Consider the following 20983-nt stretch of genomic DNA (forward strand, 5'->3'; position numbering starts at 1 on the left):
TGCTCCCTGGTTTGCTATTATAATATAAATCTTATCTCAGCCTGAGCTGTGGAAGACTTCATATCTGTGGTATCTCCTGAAAGGGGGGATGCGTCCTTTATGTGTGTGAGTGAGAGAGAGGGGGAGAAAGAGAGAGAAAGACTAGGGCGCGTGCACGTGCGCCCTCTCTCTCTCTCTCTCTCTCTCCTCCCTATAATCAGCGACCGACGGGAGGGGGCGGAGCCGAGGCGCCGTGACTGTAACGCGATAGCTGCTCGGCTCAAAAAGCGCGATCACTCACACACACGCACTCCTCCACTCCACTCCACACACACACCTCGCCAGTCGCGCACACATAACATAACGGAGCACACGCCGGTGTCGGAGCGGAGCGGAGCGCAGTGCTGCACAGACGGAGCCGCCGCCACAAGAAGGAGAAGCGCAGGAGAGAGAGAGAGGAGCGGCAGCCGCGGGAGGTGGCGTGACAGGAGCCGGTGTGTGGTTGTTGTTTGATTTGGGAACAAGATCCAGCGCAACTCTCCTTATCGATCACTCTGAGACTTTTTTTTTAGAAGAAGAAGCAGCCCGTGTGACTCGGACTGAGGCTTCCGGGGCTTTACGAGTCTGTTATTGAAGACTTGAGCTCGCTACTACTACTATACGAGACCCCGGCAGCAGCAGCAGGAGCAGAAGCAGAGACCCTCGTGTGCGCAAAACACGCGAGGACGCATAGACGGAGATACGGGGCGCAGGGAGACTCGCGATCGGAGCTTGACGCACCCTGGAGCCGCTGTCCAGAAGCTCCGGAGCCGCTCAGCTGCGCAGTTTTGACCCAGGAGTTTGTTTGTTCACTATTTTTTTCCTGTTTTGGATGAGCTTCAGTGACATCGCTCAGACTTAAAAAGGCAAAACGCTGCGTAAATAAGAATTTCTTCAGTGACATGTAGTTGCCACAGTTTTCTCCTCCAATGGTTTAATAAACACCGTGGGATTATCACTGAAGTTCAGTTGTGACTGTCGCCAGCGATTTTTTTTTCTTTTTGCCTCTGAAGGGGGTGTGGATTTTTCTTTATTTTTGGAGGAACAGCAGAATTCACATCGTTACAAGGTGGAAAATCAGGAACTTGAAGCTGTCCACGAGTTTCTGAAGCATCCAAGATGGATTTTGTGCCATCGCTGATTGGATTTTTAATGGCAATGTGTCATGTGGCGCTGAGAGTCAGAGGATTCAAGGGTGAGTTTTAGTTACTTCTTTTGATTTTTTTTGACACATGCTTGCTCTCAACCAAAACCCCATAAAAGGGAAAAGGAGATGATCTAAACCACAGGAGCACGAGTGTAGTCTAAACATCACATTTAATTTCATCTGTTGGGATACAATCATTTCACATTAACGAGAGCTCCTAATGTGTTTCACATTATTCCAAATACGCATGACAAAGCTGTTGTGTGATAAGCAGATCCATGTGTTTCTTGGATGTTTTTTTCCCTCTAAATGTGGGAAATGAGGAGGGCAGAGAGAGAGGAGGCAGGTTAAACATTAGTATAAATAAATAGGCCTGATGTGATTTGTGGAAACCCTGAATTAGATTGGCTTTAAAACAAATAAACCTGTGATTTATTGAGTCCTGTGCCGTGTTGTTGTCACACATAAAAAAGTAAAAAAAAAAAAAAAAAACTTGGATGCTTTCATTAAATATTTAGCAGATCGGAAACAGTTATCTGTCCCAGCCTGGCTGAGTGCAGGACAGAGCTGACTATCAGCTCAGTGGGCTGTGAATGAGCTGATTATATGCATGAAGCTTTTTGAAAATTCAAACACATTGTTTACCCCGTTGTTTTTCTTTTGATTTAATTATTCATCAAGGGAAATAAACAAACCAGCGCTGATTAAAATGCGAGTTCACATCAGGATGAAAATAGGTTTGAGGCGTAGGCTGGGCTACAACCTGCTATTTTACAAATTCGCTGGTGTCCAAGAAACCGTGCGTAAAAGCTACTCTGTCATTGTAGGATATGACTACTAGGACTGTAATCACCACTATTATAATCATTATCCTCATCAGCCACCGCGAGACTCTCTCCTTCATTATCTCCTCGTGCTCCTCGGGGTTGTGTGTGTGTGCGCAGGGTGAAGGCAGGGCTGCTGGTGGCGGAGCGCCGGCAGCTCCAGGCGGCGGCGCACCGTCACCTCGGCGCGCTCTCAGCAATCAAATAACAATAAGCAGGGAGATTAGGGAGCAGGATGAGCCGGGGAATAGCAGCCCTGCAGCTGGAGGGACTGGGAGCTTTGCTCTAAGGCACTTAAACAAGGCTCATCCCCGCTGCAAAGCACCGAAATGCCACAGTGGCGAACGAGCCACCGCGTTTGATTTACTACAGAGGGAGCAAAGCTCAAGCATGAAACAGCGGCGGGTTTATTTAGAAGCCCAATTAAATGTGGATTTAACACCAGGGGCGCGCGGCGGTCCGTCTGGTCACTGGCACACGGGGACGATCAGATACTCATAATCAGATGTCAATCATCATCTGCTGCCTAATTTTGCTAAGAAACGAGCAGGGTGGAGGCAGGTGTGGAGGTGGAGGTGGTGGGCTGCTATGCAGGGGCTTACCACGCCGAGAAGTGACGCCACTGGTGGGATGACACATGGCCTCGCGCTCACTCATCCTTGTAAAAGCACCTACTCTGCCGTTCTTGATGCCTTTACGGGGCTGTGACTCCCGGTGTCACGGTTTTATATTTCATGTGGCTGTGCGCTTTTTCGGGATTATTTGTGCGTAAAGGGAAACGTGACATGTACGTGTCTCTGGTACGTCTTTCCCACATCTCCCCCTTATGGCATGTCTGTCTTTTAGAAGATCTATTGTACTTTTTAGTCTTATCTATAGGGCAGTTTACATTTGGCTTCAACTGCAGCTCCTCCTCTTGTTTCTGCTACTTGTTTTAAATAGGACAGTCATCCCTCTGAATGATGTGTGTGTGTGTGTTTTACTGGCTGCCTGTGTACCCGTTGATCAGAGACAGATGTGGGCCTCTTGGCAGCCATCAGGCCAGCAAGAAGCTAGATCCCCCTCCTCTCCTTCTCCCTCTCTCCTCCTCTCTCTATCTCTATCTCTCTCTCCCTTGCCAAGACACTGCAGCCCATGTCTCAGCCTCCACGCTCCCCTCAAGAGCCACATTACACACAGATGCCAGAGGGAAGAGAGGCTGAAAGAGAACAGAACGGAGACAGAACAGGGAGGTTCAGAGAGTCATGGGAGAGGAAGAGGGTGCAGCAGAGAGAGAGAGAGAGAGGGAGATGTGAGGGGACAGAGAGGCACTCACTGCAGAGGACTGTGGAAGGCAGATGCAATCGTACCCAAGGCGCAGGAAAAGTGACGAGGAGAAGTGAGTGTGGCATCCACCAGGCCACGACGAAGTGAAGCGAAGAGTGAACAAGCAGGAGGAAGCCTCGGGGGCGGAGGGGTTGCGTATCAAACAGAGTGTAAGAAGAAAGGGCAACATCAAAGCGTGCAGGGGTCAGGAGTTAAAATGGCACTGGACGGTGAGGGGACAGATGGCATTAAGGGTTTATGAAGTGACACTATCATCCAGTGAAAAAGAGGAGTGCAGGAGGGGGGGCGGGAGGGGGGTTCTGACTGGCAGAGCTCTGCAGGGAGGGAGAGGATAAAAGAAGTGAAGTGAATCTACTAGTTGAAAAACAGATGTGGAAGTGAAGCCCAGTGGTCACATTAAAGGCTCTTGATGCTATAGACACCGTCTGGGTTTTTGCAACATGCTGCATTTTCTAGTACTAGTAGCACACAAAAGGTTTTTTCCCTCAAAATATCATGTTTGTGGACAAACCGGTGCCTGCCTGAGGCCGCTCAGCTGCAAAACCTCTGCAAGTATAAAAAACCTTGCACGGTCTCGGGGGTAAATGATCCGTGAAAGACGTTGGGTGCTCTGGACGTTTCCAGTTATGTGGCCCTGCTGTTCTCTGCTGGTGGTGCCTTCACTTGGAATAGGAAAAGCCCGGCGCCTCCTCATTGCAAATCTTTCTTTCCGACACCAAGAGACTTCCACTCCACTTGTGCTGTAATCACAATAGTTTGACTCGGTGACATGTACATTAATTACAGCAGGCATTAATATTCAGGCCATTAAGCTGCTCATTTGCATGTTTATTGAGTGGGTGGGTGTGCATCCTCTTCACCTACGGTATCGACTTCTTCCAGAGTTGGATTCCTGCTCATTGAATCATTGCTTTTCCAAATGTTAGCTCCTCTGTGAACACTTTCTAATTTTTATCATCTTTGTTGGTCTTTTTTGCTGTTTTCTTTTTGTTTTCCTCTTTCCCTCTCTCTCTCTCTCATGCCTTCACCTCTCCTCTCCTCCTCACCTCCACACCCTGCTCCTCTATTCTTTGCATTTCTTTCTGTTTTAATCTGCACCAGCCTCAGAGGTATCGGCTGCGAAAAACAAGGTCGCCTATTAGCATTCATAGCCAAAGACAAACTGAGTGGGCCGTTCAATACCAGTCAGGTATGAGAGTCACAGGCTCGCGTGAACGGCCCCGCCGCACTCGGGGTGAAATTAAAAACAAGACCCCCATAAATAAAACAGAGCAGGGTCTTTCATTCTGCCGCATTAGCCGCACAGGGGGGTCTTAACGGGAGCTCAGGGACGGGCTTAGATGGGAGCTGGAGGGGGGGTTGGCATTGTCAAGAGGGAAGGCATTAGGAATTTACTGTTATTCACAAGCAGGGTTAAAGAGGAGAGGGGGCAAGGGGAAACAGTTAGGGGTGTGAGTTTAAAGAAAAGCTGCTTTTGGAAGAACCACAATTCCCTTTTATTTTGTCTCCAAAGCGGTCGGTTCCACTAAAAGGTAACAGGCTTGTAAGGTGGGGACAGGAAAGCGGCAACAAATCACCAAGACTCCTGCAGCAAAGCTCAATTCTTCACAGCCCCCCCCCCACCCCCCTTTGCTGATGTAGGCTGGGCTGTTTCCACTCTTTAGACCAGGGAAAAGTGCTTCGGCGGTGCAGGTTTGACGGTGGCGCACAGAGACAAAAGACAGCACCATGGGAGAGGGAGACGTGATACTGTAGTCAGGTAGTGTTTAGGATTAGGGCCCACACCATTACCTCCCCCCTGTAGGCACCGGCAACCATCTGTTTAGCCGATTGATCCATTGAACCATTGATCAGGATGGCCAGCATTGTGCATTTAGATGATTAGCATGGGGCACTTATCCTGTTAGGGAGGGAGGGGAAGAAAAGGGAGATGGGCAGAGAGGAAAAGAGGATTTTTAGGATATTATCTTCCTTTGATGTGGCTTTTGTTAGTTCTTAAAAGGAAAAAAAAATCCCTCCTTTAAACACAAAAAGATGTTTTCAGTGCATTTCCTGTCTTAGTGGACAGCTTGTTGACCACTCCAGCTGATAACTGGCTGCTGGATACGCTCAGTCTTGTTGCTCACCACACACAGAGGGAAAATCCAGAAAATGTGCCGATTTCTTCACCTGCAGTGGCCTCGGTGCAACTTCTATTAGCCCATAAGCAAGTGGGATCAAGCTTTTTACAGATTCAGTTTGTTTTCCAGCTGCTGTATTTCAGATAAGAGAAGAAACAGAGGCAATAAAAGTCTTGATAATCTAGTTTGGACTTTCTTTGCCCTGTTTTCACCTCTCAGTCTGCAGAAAGCCTCTGCACCTGGTAATTAAATCTCTATATATGTTTTAAACCTGGCACATAATTCACAGATAAGCCACTGAAGGACCGTTCTCTTTGTAATAAAGATCCACATGTAATATTTATCATGGAGTTAAAGTTAATGAAAACCAAATGTGATTTCATGGCATTAGTATAATGAAGTTAGCACTAAGAATTATTTTGCATATTATATGACTGCTATAATAGCAGTATTCACGTATGAAAAGTGAGAAAATGACTCCCAGAATGCTTTGAAAGCAGCGTATTACTTTAATTCAACTGTAAATCAGTGAAGGCCACTCCACCTCAGCACAAAGGTGTTAAGGCGCAGGGCAGTGAGAGTCAATCCCCCCTTTCTTCACCCTTCCTCCTCATCCTCCTCACCCTCTCCTTGGGTCCAGTCTAGTGTGGAATGGGTGAGATTAAAAGCACGGCGCGGAGACAACCCCTGCTCTTGACTGAATGGATGAGCGCTGCCCACTCTCCCCTCTCATTCCCTCACTCTGGGCGATAGCACTTTTTAATTAAGGTGGGGTGTGGAGGGAGAGAGGGAGAGAGGGAGGGTCGGTGTGGGGGGTGTGGGAGAAGGAGGGGAGCCAGCGAGGGAGGGAGGGAGGGAGGGGGGGGCAAAGAGACACTAGGAATGATGGAGGGATTTATCAGCGCCTCTCCTCACACTCGCAGCTTATCCCAGAGCGTGACGCCATACTTCCCAGATAAGGCGACTAATAGAAATGAGAGCGCAGGCGTGCACACACACACACACACACACACACACACACACACACACACACACACACACACACACACACACACACATACATGCACATACACACACATGCACACACACACTACAGAATATGAGCTAAGACATGCAGACATATGCACATTCTCTCAGATAATGAAGATAAAGGCACTCACAGCGGGCACAAAGACGTCTCTGGGCTCGGCTTGATCTGGAGTGACTGGAAAATGTGCGCACACACACACACGCAGAGAGTCGCTTTATTTCACATTCATTTCACTCACACACACACACACACAAAACAAAGAGTGCAGCTGCATGAAGACTCACACAAAGCGAGTGAGTGTATTTTCTAAGCAGAAATACTATAGTATTTCTGCTTAGAAAATATCACTCGCATACAGTTTAGAGACATGGTGACATTGTTCCCATGTAACAGGGTTTTGGTCCTTTGCATGGTAGGAACACATGTGGCACTTGTTTGGGTGTTTGTGCATGTGTGTGCGTGTGTGTGTGTAGACAGATGGGCTCCTCTAGTAGAAGAGACAGTGTAATTCATGAAGCTCACTGGCAGCTCCTGAGTGCTTCCCCTGTGTTACTCATCCAACGCCGCAAGTTCTTTTCTCACCATAACATTATGCTTGACAGTAAAACACACTCACACACTCTCACACGCGCACATGCACGTTTTACACTAACTAATTGCCGCGGATACCCGAGCAATTAGGGAAAAAAAATAACACACATCCGTCACCATAATCAAGAAATCTTCTCACATTTATTGCAGATATATAATACGACTAGCGTCATTGTCATTCTTTATTTTTTTACTTACACGCACTGAACTGCCAGTGTGTGTCTGTGTGTGTGTGTGTGTGTGTCTATGTGTGTGTGTGTGTGTGTGTGTGTGTGCTGACTGACAGAGGTTTCCCAGTGGGGTCAGTGTCTACAGGGAGCCGCTGGAGAGCAGGCATGTCTTAATGAGGCTCGTCAGGCTCTCTGAGCATCTCACACACACACACACACACACACACACACACACACACACACACACACACACACACACACACACACACACACAGAGACACACACTCCCCTCGCTCCATCTTCTCTCTGCATCTTTCTCTGTATTTCTCCTTCCTCATCACCTCCTGTCGCCTCCCTCCCCTCCCTCCCTCCCTCCTCTCTCTGCCTGTCACTCGCTCCTTCTTCCTTCCACATATGTCCTCTCACCCGCCCATCATACATCAACCCCACCCTGCCTGCGCCTCCTCCCCCCTTTCCGATCAATCTTCCCCTTTCTTCCCTAATCCATGTCTTATCCATCGCCTCTCTGTCTCACCTCCTCTTCCTCCCCACTCCTTCGCCTTTTCCTCTCCCTTCCATTTTCTTTTCCCAGTTTAATCCCTTTTCTCCCCTTCCCTTCTCTTCTCTTCCCACTCCATCTCTCCTCTCCTCTCCCTCCTCCTCTCTCCTCTACATCCTCCTTGGAGGCCACTGAATGGGCAGCTCAGGGAAAAAAAGTGTTGAGGCTGCAGGATTCTCCCCAAACGGCTTAATCTGCTGAGGCTCTGTGCGCTGATAGCCTCCTGCTCACCATTCCCTCCATAGGTTTCCCAACAATGACTGTCTGTCTGCACCGCCGCAACAGATAAAGAGATGTCTATGTGTGTGTGTCTGTGTATGTGTGTGTGTGTGTGCGGCTCTCTGTCTGCCATCCCTGCTATCTTTTTGAAATATTTCAGTTAGCTATTTTTTCCACCTCTGCTGGCCCTCATGATTGACAGGCCCTCTGTATGTATTTGGATGTGCGTGTGCGTGGGTGGCTGTTTGAACATGGAGCAGCAGCAGCTACGTGTGTGTGTGTGTGTGTGTGTAAGCATGAATGAGTGGGTGTGTGTTTTAGCGAGTACGTGCCAGCAGCATCCTCATGTGCATCTGAACTTGAGCGCGCGGTGCTGTGCATTTGGTGTCGCTGTGCATATGCACGTGGGCGGCCGGAGTCGTGCACCCGCATGAAATCACCGGCAGCTGTGTGTGTGTGTGTGTGTGTGTGTGTGTGCGTCTGTATGTGTGTGTGTGCGTCTGTATGTGTGTGTGTGTGGCCTGTGTGTGAGCGTGGGCGTAGCTCCTCTCCAGTAACAAAGTAAGGAAGCCATCGCAGCTCTATCAAATGTCAGAGAATCTTAAGTGTGCCTTTTAAGCACAATAGGCGGTGGAAATGTCAACACTTGAAGGGTCTATTACACTTCAAGCCTTTGGTGCTGTGTTTTTTTTTCCTTTTTTCCCGTCTTTCCGCTTCCTTTATTGATGCTTTCACAGAAATTTTAAAAGAAACAGGCAGGAATATCAACCCATTTATGTCAAGAATAGATGCAGCTCAGCGGGTGAGTGGTTAAGCCCACCGTTTGGAGGTGCATTGTTAATGGCAGTTCACCGTGAGCTGCAGTTTGTTGCACTGTCTGAGGTGTTTTCCTTATTTGGTCGACGACGAACGCCAGCGCCAATATTAAGAAAACATTTGTCCGTCTTTGAGTTCAATATCACACTGTTCATTATATTTACAGATCCCACTGGTGCACACTCACATGTGCAGTGTTGGGTAGAGTGTAAAACCACCACCAACTCCCCCTCCTCCCCTGCTGTTGTCATGGAGAACACGTTTTTGCTATTGCTTCTCCATAACCAATAATAATGTCTGCAAATCTAATGCAGTGCAAAAGTAATAAAAGAGCCATTGTGCACAATGTGTGATACCCCACTGTGTGTATGTGTGTGTGTTGATGCAGAATACCCATATACATGTTCCTTTTGTATGTGCGTTTATGTGTTTAGCGTGTTTATGGGAGATAACGCAAAGCGAGGGAGCTGCTGTAGCCGCCGGGCCGTAGGCAGAGAATGGGGCCTTTTGTTGCCGCGTTAGCTTCTCATTACAGAGTCGGGGTGACCCCCCAGAACCCCACTAGACAGGCCGTCTGCGTGTCACTTCCTGCCTAAGCCATCCCAGCAACGCCATTGGCAGGCTATTGTTCCTGGGAGAGCGTGATAGGATCAGGGAATGTGTCCTAATGTTTGCAGATTGGCTTGCTGGAGCAACAATTACACTTGGAGAACGCTCCCGACGGGGAACTGGAGAGATAAGAGCCTGGGTGTGGAAGAGGGTGAAAGAGGCTCTGTGTGTTTCAATAAGTGTGCGTGTGTGCGTGTACGTGCGTGCGCTCTTTGCCAAATGCGGCAATGATGATCTTTTATTGTTTTAATAGCTTACCCATGTGTTCCCGCTCGCACTGACAATCCACAATGGAGAAGTTTTTCCAATTTCCTCGTAACTGACGGCCTAAATTGCTTTCTTTGTTTTACTGTTCATTTGTTGCTCATCACATCTTCATCCAGAGAAACACGGTAAATGAAGGCGAGTCCTCTGAGCCGCTGCTGTAGGGAGTGTAGCATTCACAAGAGTTCTATGGTTTGACGGTGAATAACAAATGTAGGGATGCATCGTGACTACATTTAGAATAAAAATACTCAATTCTTGTCTCTGTAGGTTTTTTTCTTATATATATCTACAATCAATAACCACTTCTTCTCACCTTCTCTGTCTCCATCACAGAGTCAGAGTGTGGAGGCGTGTACGATGCCAGCGAGGCGGGCTACATCACCTCCCCTGGTTATCCTCTGGAGTACCCGCCTCACCAGAACTGTCACTGGCTCATCACGGCGGCGGAGCCGTCGCAGCGCATCGTCCTCAACTTCAACCCGCACTTTGAGATCGAGAGGCTGGACTGCAAGTAAGACGAAGGGGGGACAGAAGGGGGGGAGTCGTGTCATAATAGTGAAGTCTTAAAACCACTTTTCTCTATTACTTTGACCAATAAGACTCCACGGTGTGTTATTATTCTGGCTCACTGGTGATTTGTGTTGACATTTTTATTAGTATGCTGTATCTCAAATAAGTCATTTCCTGTGGAAGCACACAGATTTTTACATACTATAATAAGTCACTGCCAGTGGTTTTGGCCTGAGCCCAAGTTGTTGAAACGTTTTCCACATTTTGACCACAACAGGTCAAACGCAAAAGAAATTTTAATTGTAGGTACAAGCTTTCTGCAAATCGCAGACCATTAACTGTGGTTTTCTTTTTGTGAGATAATTATTTATTAAGCTCTTTTCATCGCTGTCCTTTTCCACTTTCACACCATTACACACATCGCAGGCTGACGCCCCGATGAGACAGCAGCACACTTTCAGCACCGGCCTTTTAAAAGCTCCTCCAGAGCAATTACTGGGTTAAATTCCTTGCTCAAGGGCGCATGAGCCGCACATAACCTCAGTTTCCACATCCCCAAAGTTTTTTCAGCCTCGTTCACACAGACAAACAAAACAGGACACAACAGCAGACTGAATGGAAAGAGTGAGTCAAACAGCTGAATAGTCGTTCCCTCTGGTTTAGCTTTATGCTGGAAGGTGCTGAAGTTTTAAGGACATGATATCGATTTGAAAAAAAAGTTTAGACAGATTTTCAGAAACAGTTTTGTGTATGTGTCTGACATTATCATCTGTAATCCTCCTCCATCTGATAATCAAATGCCAGGCTGCATCTGAAAACGGAGGACAGAGCAGATAGGATGAAAGAAAACAATCATGATGGAGTTTGAAGTTTTTTTGCGGGGAGGAAAGTAAAGACGAGGGGGAAGAAAAAGTAAGAGAATAAGGAGGAGGAGGAGGTGGAGGAGGAGGAGGGGAAGAAGAGAAGAAGAGAACGAGGCCCAGCTGTTGTGATGTGCCTGCGTTGGTCAGTTTCCTTTCTCATACACAAATAATCTGAATCATATGGTCTTCTATTGTCTTTGACCTCAGAGGAAGTCACGGTCTCTACTGTTTAATCCAGTTTTATACAACAAACTCAGGAGGGATGTTACACAATTCACCCGTCATGAGACTCTTTTAGTTTTTTGGTGTCTTTTAAAGCGAACGCGGACGTTGATTTATCAGCGCAGCCTCCACAATTACAGCCATTTATTTCTCCTCAGTTCGCTCCAGCTCTCGCTTTTCTCCCTAAATTGAAGAATTAATAATCCTTGATGGCTGTTTTTGCATTGTTCTCTGACAAAGCACTTTGTCTGGCCGGGAGAAAAATGTAACTTTCATGAGGACATCAGTGGAAAAAAAAAAAAAAGAGGGTCTTTGTAATGATTGTCGGCTCTATTCACACGGCTGTGTCAGGTTGCGGCGGAGCTGGAAATGTTATTTTTGATGTGTCAGCTTTGTGTCTACAGGTTTCTGTCAAGGCGACAGGAAAAAAAAGAAAAAAAGTTGCATAATTATCTCCTTTTGCAATATGTTCCTGCAGTAATAACGCTTTAACACCGGCACCCACTGTGTCAACACTCCAGCACACTGGACCTCGCCGCTGTTAGTGGTGGAGGGAGGAACGGCTCAGCTGTTGATAAGCAGTGTGTCAAGCAGTTTCTCACAGCCCAAGGCGAGCAGGGCAAGAGGAGGAGGAGGAGGAGAGAGCTGAAATGTCTCCTCTTTTCTCTCCACAGAGGGTTTTTATGGGATGAGGGCTTTTTTTTTTTTAACACTAGCCTGGAGGAACCGAGGCCTTGGCCTGCCCTCTAACACACACTCCCACTCAATCTCCCTTCATCCTTATGTACAAGTGTGTGTCAGTGAGCGTGGGTGGGGAAAAGGCGTCTACATGTGAGTAACTCTGCAAGCATTTACTCCACTGTTGGTGTGTAAGACTAGCCTCCATCCCTCCGTCTGCACATCCCTCCATCCATCCAGACTTGCAGTGATAGCCCCCTTTTTAAAGGCCCATTAGAGAAAGAGGGGATCACGCCAACATTTATTTATGCATAACCTCCAAACCTAATGTGTTTGCCCTCCAGTGTTTCATAGAGGAAGTGTTTCCCTTCAGGGTGGAGGGAGAGCAGTAGAAATAAGTGGGAAACGCCAAAGTATGGCTCGATATTCCTCCTCGCTCCGTCCTGTGTTATGCTTTTTACCCAGATTGATCCGAACACTGTGGTGCTTGCTCCCTTTTTCTTTCTTTTTTTGCCTGTATGATTAGGCATTGTTACGCGCGCCCTTGCCTCTCCTGCTGCGCGTCCCTTGTCTTTTCCTCCCTCCTCCCACTGTGTGGACGCACACCTGAGCAGCGTTTCCAGGGGGGGAGGTAGTATTTAGAGGGTGGAGAGAGGCCCATTGCTCTCTCATCACACACACACGACAATTTTATTTGTATAGCCCGACAGGAGGAGGTTTCTTTTGTTTTCTGTTCTGTGTTTCTTTCCAAGCGTTTATTTTTCTCCTTATTCATTTGTTCCCATGTGGTAGTAGACCGCTGGGCTTTGTTGTTTTAGTTTGGGGTGTAGGTGACCCCCCCCTTTAGGAAGGTTGGGTTAGGTAGTTTAGTTAGTGTTTAGTGTTCCTTTGTTTGATTATGTTTGTTTGAGACTTTCTGTTGGGTTAATAAATGTATCATTCTATTATTTTATCCGTTTTTTTCATGGTATTTGTCCTTCCTTTTAATGCATAAACTGCATATAGGTTTCATATATGTGCATATATCCTCATATAGATTCTTTGTGGGGAGCCGTGGCAGGGGGTGGGGTAGCAAAGGTGGAGGAGGGCTCACCATCTCGGTCAGGGTTGAAAACTCCGCATGACAGCTGGGATTTACAGAGATGGCAGCAAAGAGAACCTGTTACCTGAAGGAGACGCAGAGCCTCGTGGTCCAGACTGCTGATCGTGGGAACGCGGGGCGATGGGGAGGAATATATAGACGATAACATGCTCATAAAGGCTGTAAATGGACACATGTTTCCAGCGGCTACACACGCACGTTCGCGCTTAGGTATGCAACCTGTGTGCTCGTCAGCCATCATATCTCCCTTGGGCACTTTAGGTCCTTTTAAAAAACCTAGAAAAGTGCTTGGTCAGCTCAGGGAAGGGCTCAGAAGAACTGGGGCTAATATCCCCGAGCCAGCTGGTGATTTTCCCTCAGCGGGTTCAAACAGTCAGTACTCGGACGATGCAACGTGGCCAAAAACCGCGGCTCTACTGCAGCAATCAAATCCGCAGCCTTTATGCAGGCGCTCCATGTCTGAGGTGGCACTTTAATTCAGGATTTCATTTCAAGGGAAGGGGGGTCCGGCCGCGTGCCAAATAGCTCTTACCTCCAGGCTGCCAGCCGATTGATGTGAACTAAATGTAATAAAGGCTAGATGAAATATCAGGCCCATATCTCTAATGCAATCTGCCATCACCAAGCCCCAGGATGCTACCTAGTGATATACCAGGAGCTGAGGAGAGGGAGGGAGAGAAGTGGAGATGATTCTCTTTCTCTCTCATTTTGTTTTCTCCAGCTCTCCTTCTCTTCTGCTTCATCTTCTTCCCTCCTGTTCTTGATCCGTCTCTTTCCCCCCCTTTGTTCTTCCATTCTCCCTCTCCTCTTGCCGGAGGAGGAAGTGTTTTATTTTTACACACTTGAATTAAACATTGAAACAGGCACAATCCTACATACAGACGCACACACACACACAAACACACACACACACCATAAAACAGTAGTCATTCAGAAAGATCCATTTCTTCCACCTCTGTGGGTTTTATTTTCTCATTTTTGTTTGGTTATTTGTTATTGAACGCAGCCTGAGGAGGGAAGAGCTGATGATATAACTTTATAACTTTCCACACACACTTGCAGACACACACATGCGCGCACAATAAAGCTGTGTGGCCTGTGACATGCCCTGTCACCAGCACATAGCAACTGTGCACTTATGTGTGTGTGTGTGTATGATATCACCCACTCACCAATACCCAACGGCGGGAGCAGAGAGGTGTGGGATCAATGTCCGTATTGCGCGTGTAATGGGAAATCGATAGATGATCAGGAGTGGCCGGAGGGAGAGAGAGGAGGGGATGAAGAGGAGGATGAAGGGGGGGTTGATGGTTAAGGATGAAAGGCGAGACAGATGAGAAGCCAGAGGTCACGACTAAAGGGAGTTGTTCAGGTTTTGATGTGTCAATATCTGGCACTTTGCCGGCGTTTAGGACAAGATCACGGTCATCACAGCGTCCGGCCACCTCCACGACGATTCCACCTGCCAACGCTGTAATGATGATATAATAACTAACAGAACAAAACCTGCAGCGTTTTCCCGAACGCTCCCCGTGATCGGTTGCTCCTGTCCACCACAGAGACACTGAGATGAGAGCAGTGCATTAAAGCTTTATGATTAATTTAGTCGCTCTCTCATGTTCTCCGCTCCACAAACATGTAAGCAAAGAGCTGGATTCTCCGCATGAGTGAAAACAACCAAAATCTCTTATTGTATGTGAAATATACGATGACGGAGGGAAGTTGAAGTTGAAGTGGAAAGCTGAGGGCAGCGGGGTCACGGCTTCGGCTCAGACAGCAGTTATAGTCTGATGTTTCAGATCGATGCAGCCGGGGCCGAGCCCAGACTGCTTGTGGTCGGTGGTTTTGAACCCCCGGTCATCTGTAAGTATGAATCTGTGATGGACATCAGGAGGTGAAGGGAGGAGGAGGAGGAGGAGGAAGAGGAGGAGTGCTGTTTGTTTTTTGGGCTAGATTGAAGATGGCAGGCTCAGAGGATCTGCAGGGATTTTGCTCGCAGCATCTAGTTAATATTTCAGAGGCACTTATGGTTTATTAGAGTCCCCTTCGAGGGCGGTAGTGTGTGTGTGTGTGTGTGTGTAGATGCATGAGCATGCATGCAGCCGTGTGTCTACCTCCACCTCACTTAATTTCTGCTGAGAGGGGAGAAGCGGCGGATGCTTCCTCCTCGTTTGCCTGGTGGATCTGGAGCTTATGGGTTTGTGTGGAAAGAGAGAAGACGACGACGTGACGCAGGAGCAGAGAGGGAAAATGATTTCAACTGAAGCCCCCCAAGTGTCTGAGCGCCGGCCAAGTTTGGTTTCCTGATATACGAGAACAGCTGTTGCTCTTTTATCAGCGTAAACAAAAATAAATCAGAGGAACACCGCGCAACCCACAGCGAATTACGTGTTAATTTTTTTGTGTAATTTCCACCCCCCCCCCCATTGAACGCCTCATGTGTTGATATTCAGCTTCCACTGAATGAAAACACTATATACCCCAGGCTCCTGGTGCAGGGAGAGTGACCACTAGTGGGACTTATGAATATGCATATTACAGTTATGTCTCTCGGTGCCTGCAGGAAATGTCCCTCGTCCACCACAAACAGCAAAAGGTGCGAAAGGCAATTAGTTGTTTAGGCGGAGAGGGGGGTGGCGGAGTGATATATGAGCGCAGAGGAAGAGAGGACATGTCTGGACTGGTGCAGAATTTCTGGCCCTCAAGGGTTTTTAGTTTCCTTAACCCCTCTCCCCCTGTTCCACTTATTCTCCATGGGGGAAATGAGTCGGGGGAGAGAGGGGAGGGGGTGTCCCATTATGGCTCCCTGAACACAAGGGCCGGTCATGCAGACCTAGACAGACTGCCAGACAGACAGAAAGCTGGGAATGGGGCATGGATGGTGTCAGACAGAGGCGGGGTTTGGATCAAAACAACTCCCTAATGGAATTTAGATCTGGGGAGGGGGGTACATGTGTGTTTGAGAGTGTGTGAGTGGTATGCGTCACTAATGTGTGTCTTCATGGGAGTGGGATTGTGTGTGTGTGTGTGTGTGTGTGCATGTGCAAGTGATTTATGTGTGTGTGCAATGTCCTGGAATGTGCTCAAGTGTATGTATGTGTATATGCGAGTGTGTGTTTGAGAGAGACAGACAGTGGGCTCTCACACGTCAGGCCCTCATGCATGTATTCATCAGAGCCTGGGGAGAGGCTGAGCGAACAGGTCAATAATCACATCTGAGGAACACTCACTCACTGACGCTAATCCATGACAGGAGAGAGAGAGGGAGAAAGAGAGGGAGAGAAGGATAGAGACCCACTCCAAAATCAATTAAAACCTAATTAGGCTCTCAGCTCTTTTATGCTCGGTGTTGGCGATACAGCGGCGAGTGTGTGCGCGCACGCCGGTGTTTGCCTACATCTGCGCATGCAAAACTGTCTATCGGTGTGTGTGCATGTGTGTGTGTGTGTTTGTTGGCACTTGTCGGAGTGTGTGTGTGTTTTCCCCGAGCCCTAAGCATGCAGGCGTATACTCGGGGATCGCCGTGGCTCTTATACCGGCTCACCGTGGGAGCTCGCTGCTAAAGCTTTTTCACCATCGCCTCTGTAATGCAGGATTACAACCGAGACATGTATAAGAGAATTGGACAACGGCTTCTTTTACTCACTGGCACAAGAGTTCCTCCTCCGGCCCACTGTTAACACAGATTTGCCTCAGCCCCAACCATCACCTACAGTACTTTAGCTGCAAGGAGACCTGTTAATCCCCCCTCACTGTTATTGCATTTTCAGCACAGACACTTTAGAGGGACGGCATCCGTTTTTTTTAAATAATGCACATATATTGTTTCTCGCTGGTGCACTGAAATGATGTGTATTGGTAGAAGAGCACTTCAGCGACTATACTGCGTCTCCATAAAGTTAGTGGGCTTGAGATGACAGAGAGGGGAGGGGGGGGCAGGATGGCTGAAAATCAATGCTGCAGAGGCAGAGCCATCCTGACTTTTAGTCCTGAGTGTGGGTGAAGCTTCAAAAAGGCCGGATCCTGCAAATTCCAATAATCCAACTCAATAGCACCATTTGTGAGACGCTCCTTGTCTCCTCACGCCCAGGCTTTCTCTTTAAAAACTGTAACATATTCTAACATGAGCGCAGGGATTTTGAGTTTCTCTCTTGTAACTGGTTTACTGTAAACTGCTTTATCTCAGTTTAACAATAACATTATTTTTGCCATCGTGTAATCTCATAATCTCATAATCTGATCACTTTCCACTTTTCGTTTTTGGTTTAATCAAACGCAGCTCTTCATCCTTCCTAGTCATCAGTCATCACTGCAGCATCTTCACACTTCACCTGTATGTGTGCCACTCTAACCCAGATTAATATGGTTTGGGATTATCCCCCCATCAGCAGTTTTAGCTTGAATGCTCTGTATGGGAATCAATACACTGAAGGAATGGGATAGCCAAAAAAATGTAGAAAAAAAAGAAGAGGCTTAGTGACTCCTCTTAATCCAGGTTTTATTCCAAGCTGCAGTGTCAGTGCTTAGATGCAGAAGAGCACAGTTTAGTGCTGATTGGAACCTCTCAGCTCAAGTGAAGACTTTTCATTTTGTGGAAGAAGTAGTGAGAAGAACATTAGCAGGAGGCTGTGTTTAAAAAGTGGCGTGTGTGTGTGTGATGCCTTCATAGCATCAAAGAGCCCATCACAGTAATTAGCGGGACAACAGAGACTTTGTGACGTCTCCGTCGTATGAACTAATTGAGACAAGTGTGTTTTTGCGTGTGTGCAAATCTTGGGAGGGTGTCCTCCTCGACGTGGCTGCGAGGCTCCTGTGGCGATGCAGTTAGTTACGCAGGGGAATCGCAGTCTGGGAGGGGAAGAGAAGGGGGAGGGGGGTGAGGAGACAGTTGTTAGCGCTGTAATGAGAAAGAGAAACGGGGATGGATGTTATGGAGACCAGGATTACACAGAGGTTAGTCACAGATGAAATATAGCAACATGAGTATTTTTTTGTGGGAAAACAAATACACATGAAAGCACACACATGGAAAGAGGTAGAACAGTGAAGAACACAGCGCTGAGATTCTCACATCCCATAAATTATGACCTCATAACCCGGTCGTTGCTCCCTGTTAAATCATTATCAACACAGCTATGATGTCGTTTATCGAAGACTGTGTTTTATTTGTAAATGACAGTTTTCATTCAATGCACCTGGAATTTAAAGGGGCTATGAGAAGTTTTGGAAAGCGAAGACAAAACAATATATTTATCGAAAATGGACCCATTAACAAGTGTAGATTCATCCACATTAATATGAGACTCTTTTATAACCAAAATCAAACTCCTCTGGGTCTCTTTAAACCAGCTGATAGAGACACTATGGTCCTTTAACTTGAGAATAAAGCAGCTGGCTGCAGGGTTTCCCTCTGCGTTGACCCCACCCGTGTGGTGTTCCACGAGGCCTAAATCAAGCATCTCCCACAGACGCTTCAGCGTGTTGTCTGCGACTCTGCCCCTGCATGTGTCTCATAATGTTAGAGGAATGACACACGGGGCTCTGAGCTAATTCTGGATCAGCCAGGTGGGCTCTCTCTGTGTCTCTCTCCCCAACACGCACTCATAAAAACACACACACACACACACTGACCTGACAGTTAAGTATTTGCTTTTACAGCCCAGGGTCAGTTGGTGAGGCAGAGTTTAAGCCGAGAGCTCCGGCATGTGGAAGCTACAAAGCGATGCCGTCTTCACATTTATTTATCCTAATTTCTCCCTCTCACCGCCCGGCGCTGTTAATGCCCTCACCTTTCCTCTCCCCCAGCCCTCACCTCTTTATTATTTCATGAGCCTCTCTGTCTATTTTTACACGCCTTATTAATGAGTCCATCCAGCTGTCTGTTTGCCTGCATCTTCACCCTCAACGTTCAGCCATTTGCTCCATGTATGTTCAGTTTTGGGGTCAAAGATCCAGTGATGTTGGTGAAATCTGAGTGTGTTGTCCTCCACCGGCTTGTGAGAGCTGGATTTATTGATATTGAATGCAGCTGAGGGGGAGCAGGACAAGTGAGGAGGAGATACTTTGACTCAGAGCCAAGTCTGTGGCAGATATATTTATTTGTGTCTTAATGTTGTGTGGTGCTCCTGCTTGGACACTGTGCATTCTGTCCTGAGGCTGAACTCTGATGGTAAATAGCTCCACACCTGTCTGGTTTTTATTAGCTTAGCTTGTTGCATAACCGCCATAACTATCCATCTATGTTTATCCCCCCCGTTGCCGATCTGCTTTTATCTCTCATATATCCGTCCTTAATCCTCTTCCTGCAGGAGCAAACTCAATTTCAACTGGATGTAAAGATCGGTTTTTCTGAAGGATGCCGGTGCTGAAACATTTTCAGTACAATAGAAACTCATTACACTCTCCTTTTTTTTCTTTTTTCCATCAGGTATGACTTCATCGAGATCCGCGACGGGAATACGGACAACGCCGACGTCCTGGGTCGACACTGCAGCAACATCGCCCCGGCACCGATCATCTCGTCCGGCCCCTCCCTCCAGATCCGATTCGTCTCGGACTACGCCCACCAAGGAGCGGGCTTCTCTCTGCGCTATGAGATCTTCAAAACAGGTGAGGAAACAGTCAAACTCTATTTGACTCTATTTATATAATGATTAGAAGTCTTAAAGCTAAATAATACACTACAGGAAAACGTACGGAGAGGAAAAGCTGCCACTTCTTTGTTGGATGTTAATGGCCCAAAGCCTGTACTCCATCACCCCAACACTCTCAAAACAATTTACATCAGCAGAGGCAGCCAGGCGTGCAAACAAAACTTAAACAAAGAGGGAAGAGAGATTAGTAAACGACTTCCAAGCCGCCTGGAAGCATGCGAGGAATGCCTGCTCTTTGATTGGAGCAGGATCCGCTTCCTCTGGGTGGACGAGGAGAGCCGGGAGTGGGAGTGGGAGGAGGAGGTGGTGGTGGTGGTGGTGGGATGATGGAGGGAGCTCCAAGGCAGCTTGGAGTCATCGGATTTAAGGTTAAAGGTTTGTAGGTAGAGGCGGAGGCGAGGAGATTGATGGGGATGAGTGTGTGCCGAAATGGAATTTTCTCCAAGGTCGCCAAAGTGCACGAGGTGAAGTGCGCTCTGCAGGTGAGGTGGAGGTGGGAAGTATATTTGTTTTGGTGCTGGGATGTGTGTTTGTGTGTGTGTGTGTAGTGGGAGAGGTGAAATGGTCAGGTGGCCTTGGGGGAGCTGCAAGATTTATGTTTAAGGGACTCAGGAGCAGCTGATATGGACTGGAGCTCCTCTCTGGAAGCCAACACAGTCATTTCTAAAGTCTCAAATCTGTCCTGATGTATTTTAAGATTTCCAAATGTAAGCCGTTGAATGAAGTCACAGATATAAGCATCGCTCTCACAGAAGAGAATGCACCGAGCTACCACCTCCTACCTTTGAACAGCATCTCTGGCTTCCAGTCAGAAGAATGTGACCCAGATTTGACGCTCGGCGGCTCCATCACTAAAGGCCTCCAGTTCGAACCCCCAACAGTGTAATGATAATAATATAGATTCTATCATCTCATATGTGTGTGGATGGATTGAAGGCGGGTGGATGGAGGATGCGGTTGCCATGGCTTTAACAAGATCCTGGTATAAATTCAGGGGGGTACAAGAGATTGTGTCACTGTGTGAGCACATGTAGGTGTCTGCTCGCTGAATGTGTGGGTGGTTCCACTCCACTCAGCTTGTTGTGTGAGATGCTGTCTGTCTGTCTGTATGTCTGTATGTGTGTGTGTGTGTGTGTGTGTGTGTAGGCGGAATGATAGATGCGTGTGTGTGTGTGTGTGCGAGAGAGGGAGAGAAAGAGAGAGTAAGGGTTGGAGGGACACAGACCAACAAAAGAGGAGTGAAATGTATTCAGGATGCG

The 20983-nt window shown here is 47.5% G+C and overlaps 1 protein-coding gene across 3 annotated transcripts in view; it reads left to right on the plus strand.

Annotated features, from left to right (window-relative positions):
• The first annotated feature begins 311 nt into the window (after positions 1-311).
• nrp2a (neuropilin 2a) overlaps positions 312-20983 on the plus strand; it is a 58917-nt gene continuing 38245 nt past the window's right edge. For all 3 annotated transcript variants that reach the window (XM_083990545.1, XM_083990546.1, XM_083990547.1), the window contains exons 1-3: positions 312-1213; positions 10030-10207; positions 19499-19680. In XM_083990545.1, coding sequence (XP_083846671.1) covers positions 1138-1213; positions 10030-10207; positions 19499-19680 — 436 coding nt within the window. In that variant the 5' untranslated portion in view covers positions 312-1137. The remainder of the gene's footprint in view (positions 1214-10029; positions 10208-19498; positions 19681-20983) is intronic.

Source organism: Trachurus trachurus, assembly GCF_905171665.1.
Source record: "Trachurus trachurus genome assembly, chromosome: 2".
NCBI lineage: Eukaryota > Metazoa > Chordata > Actinopteri > Carangiformes > Carangidae > Trachurus > Trachurus trachurus.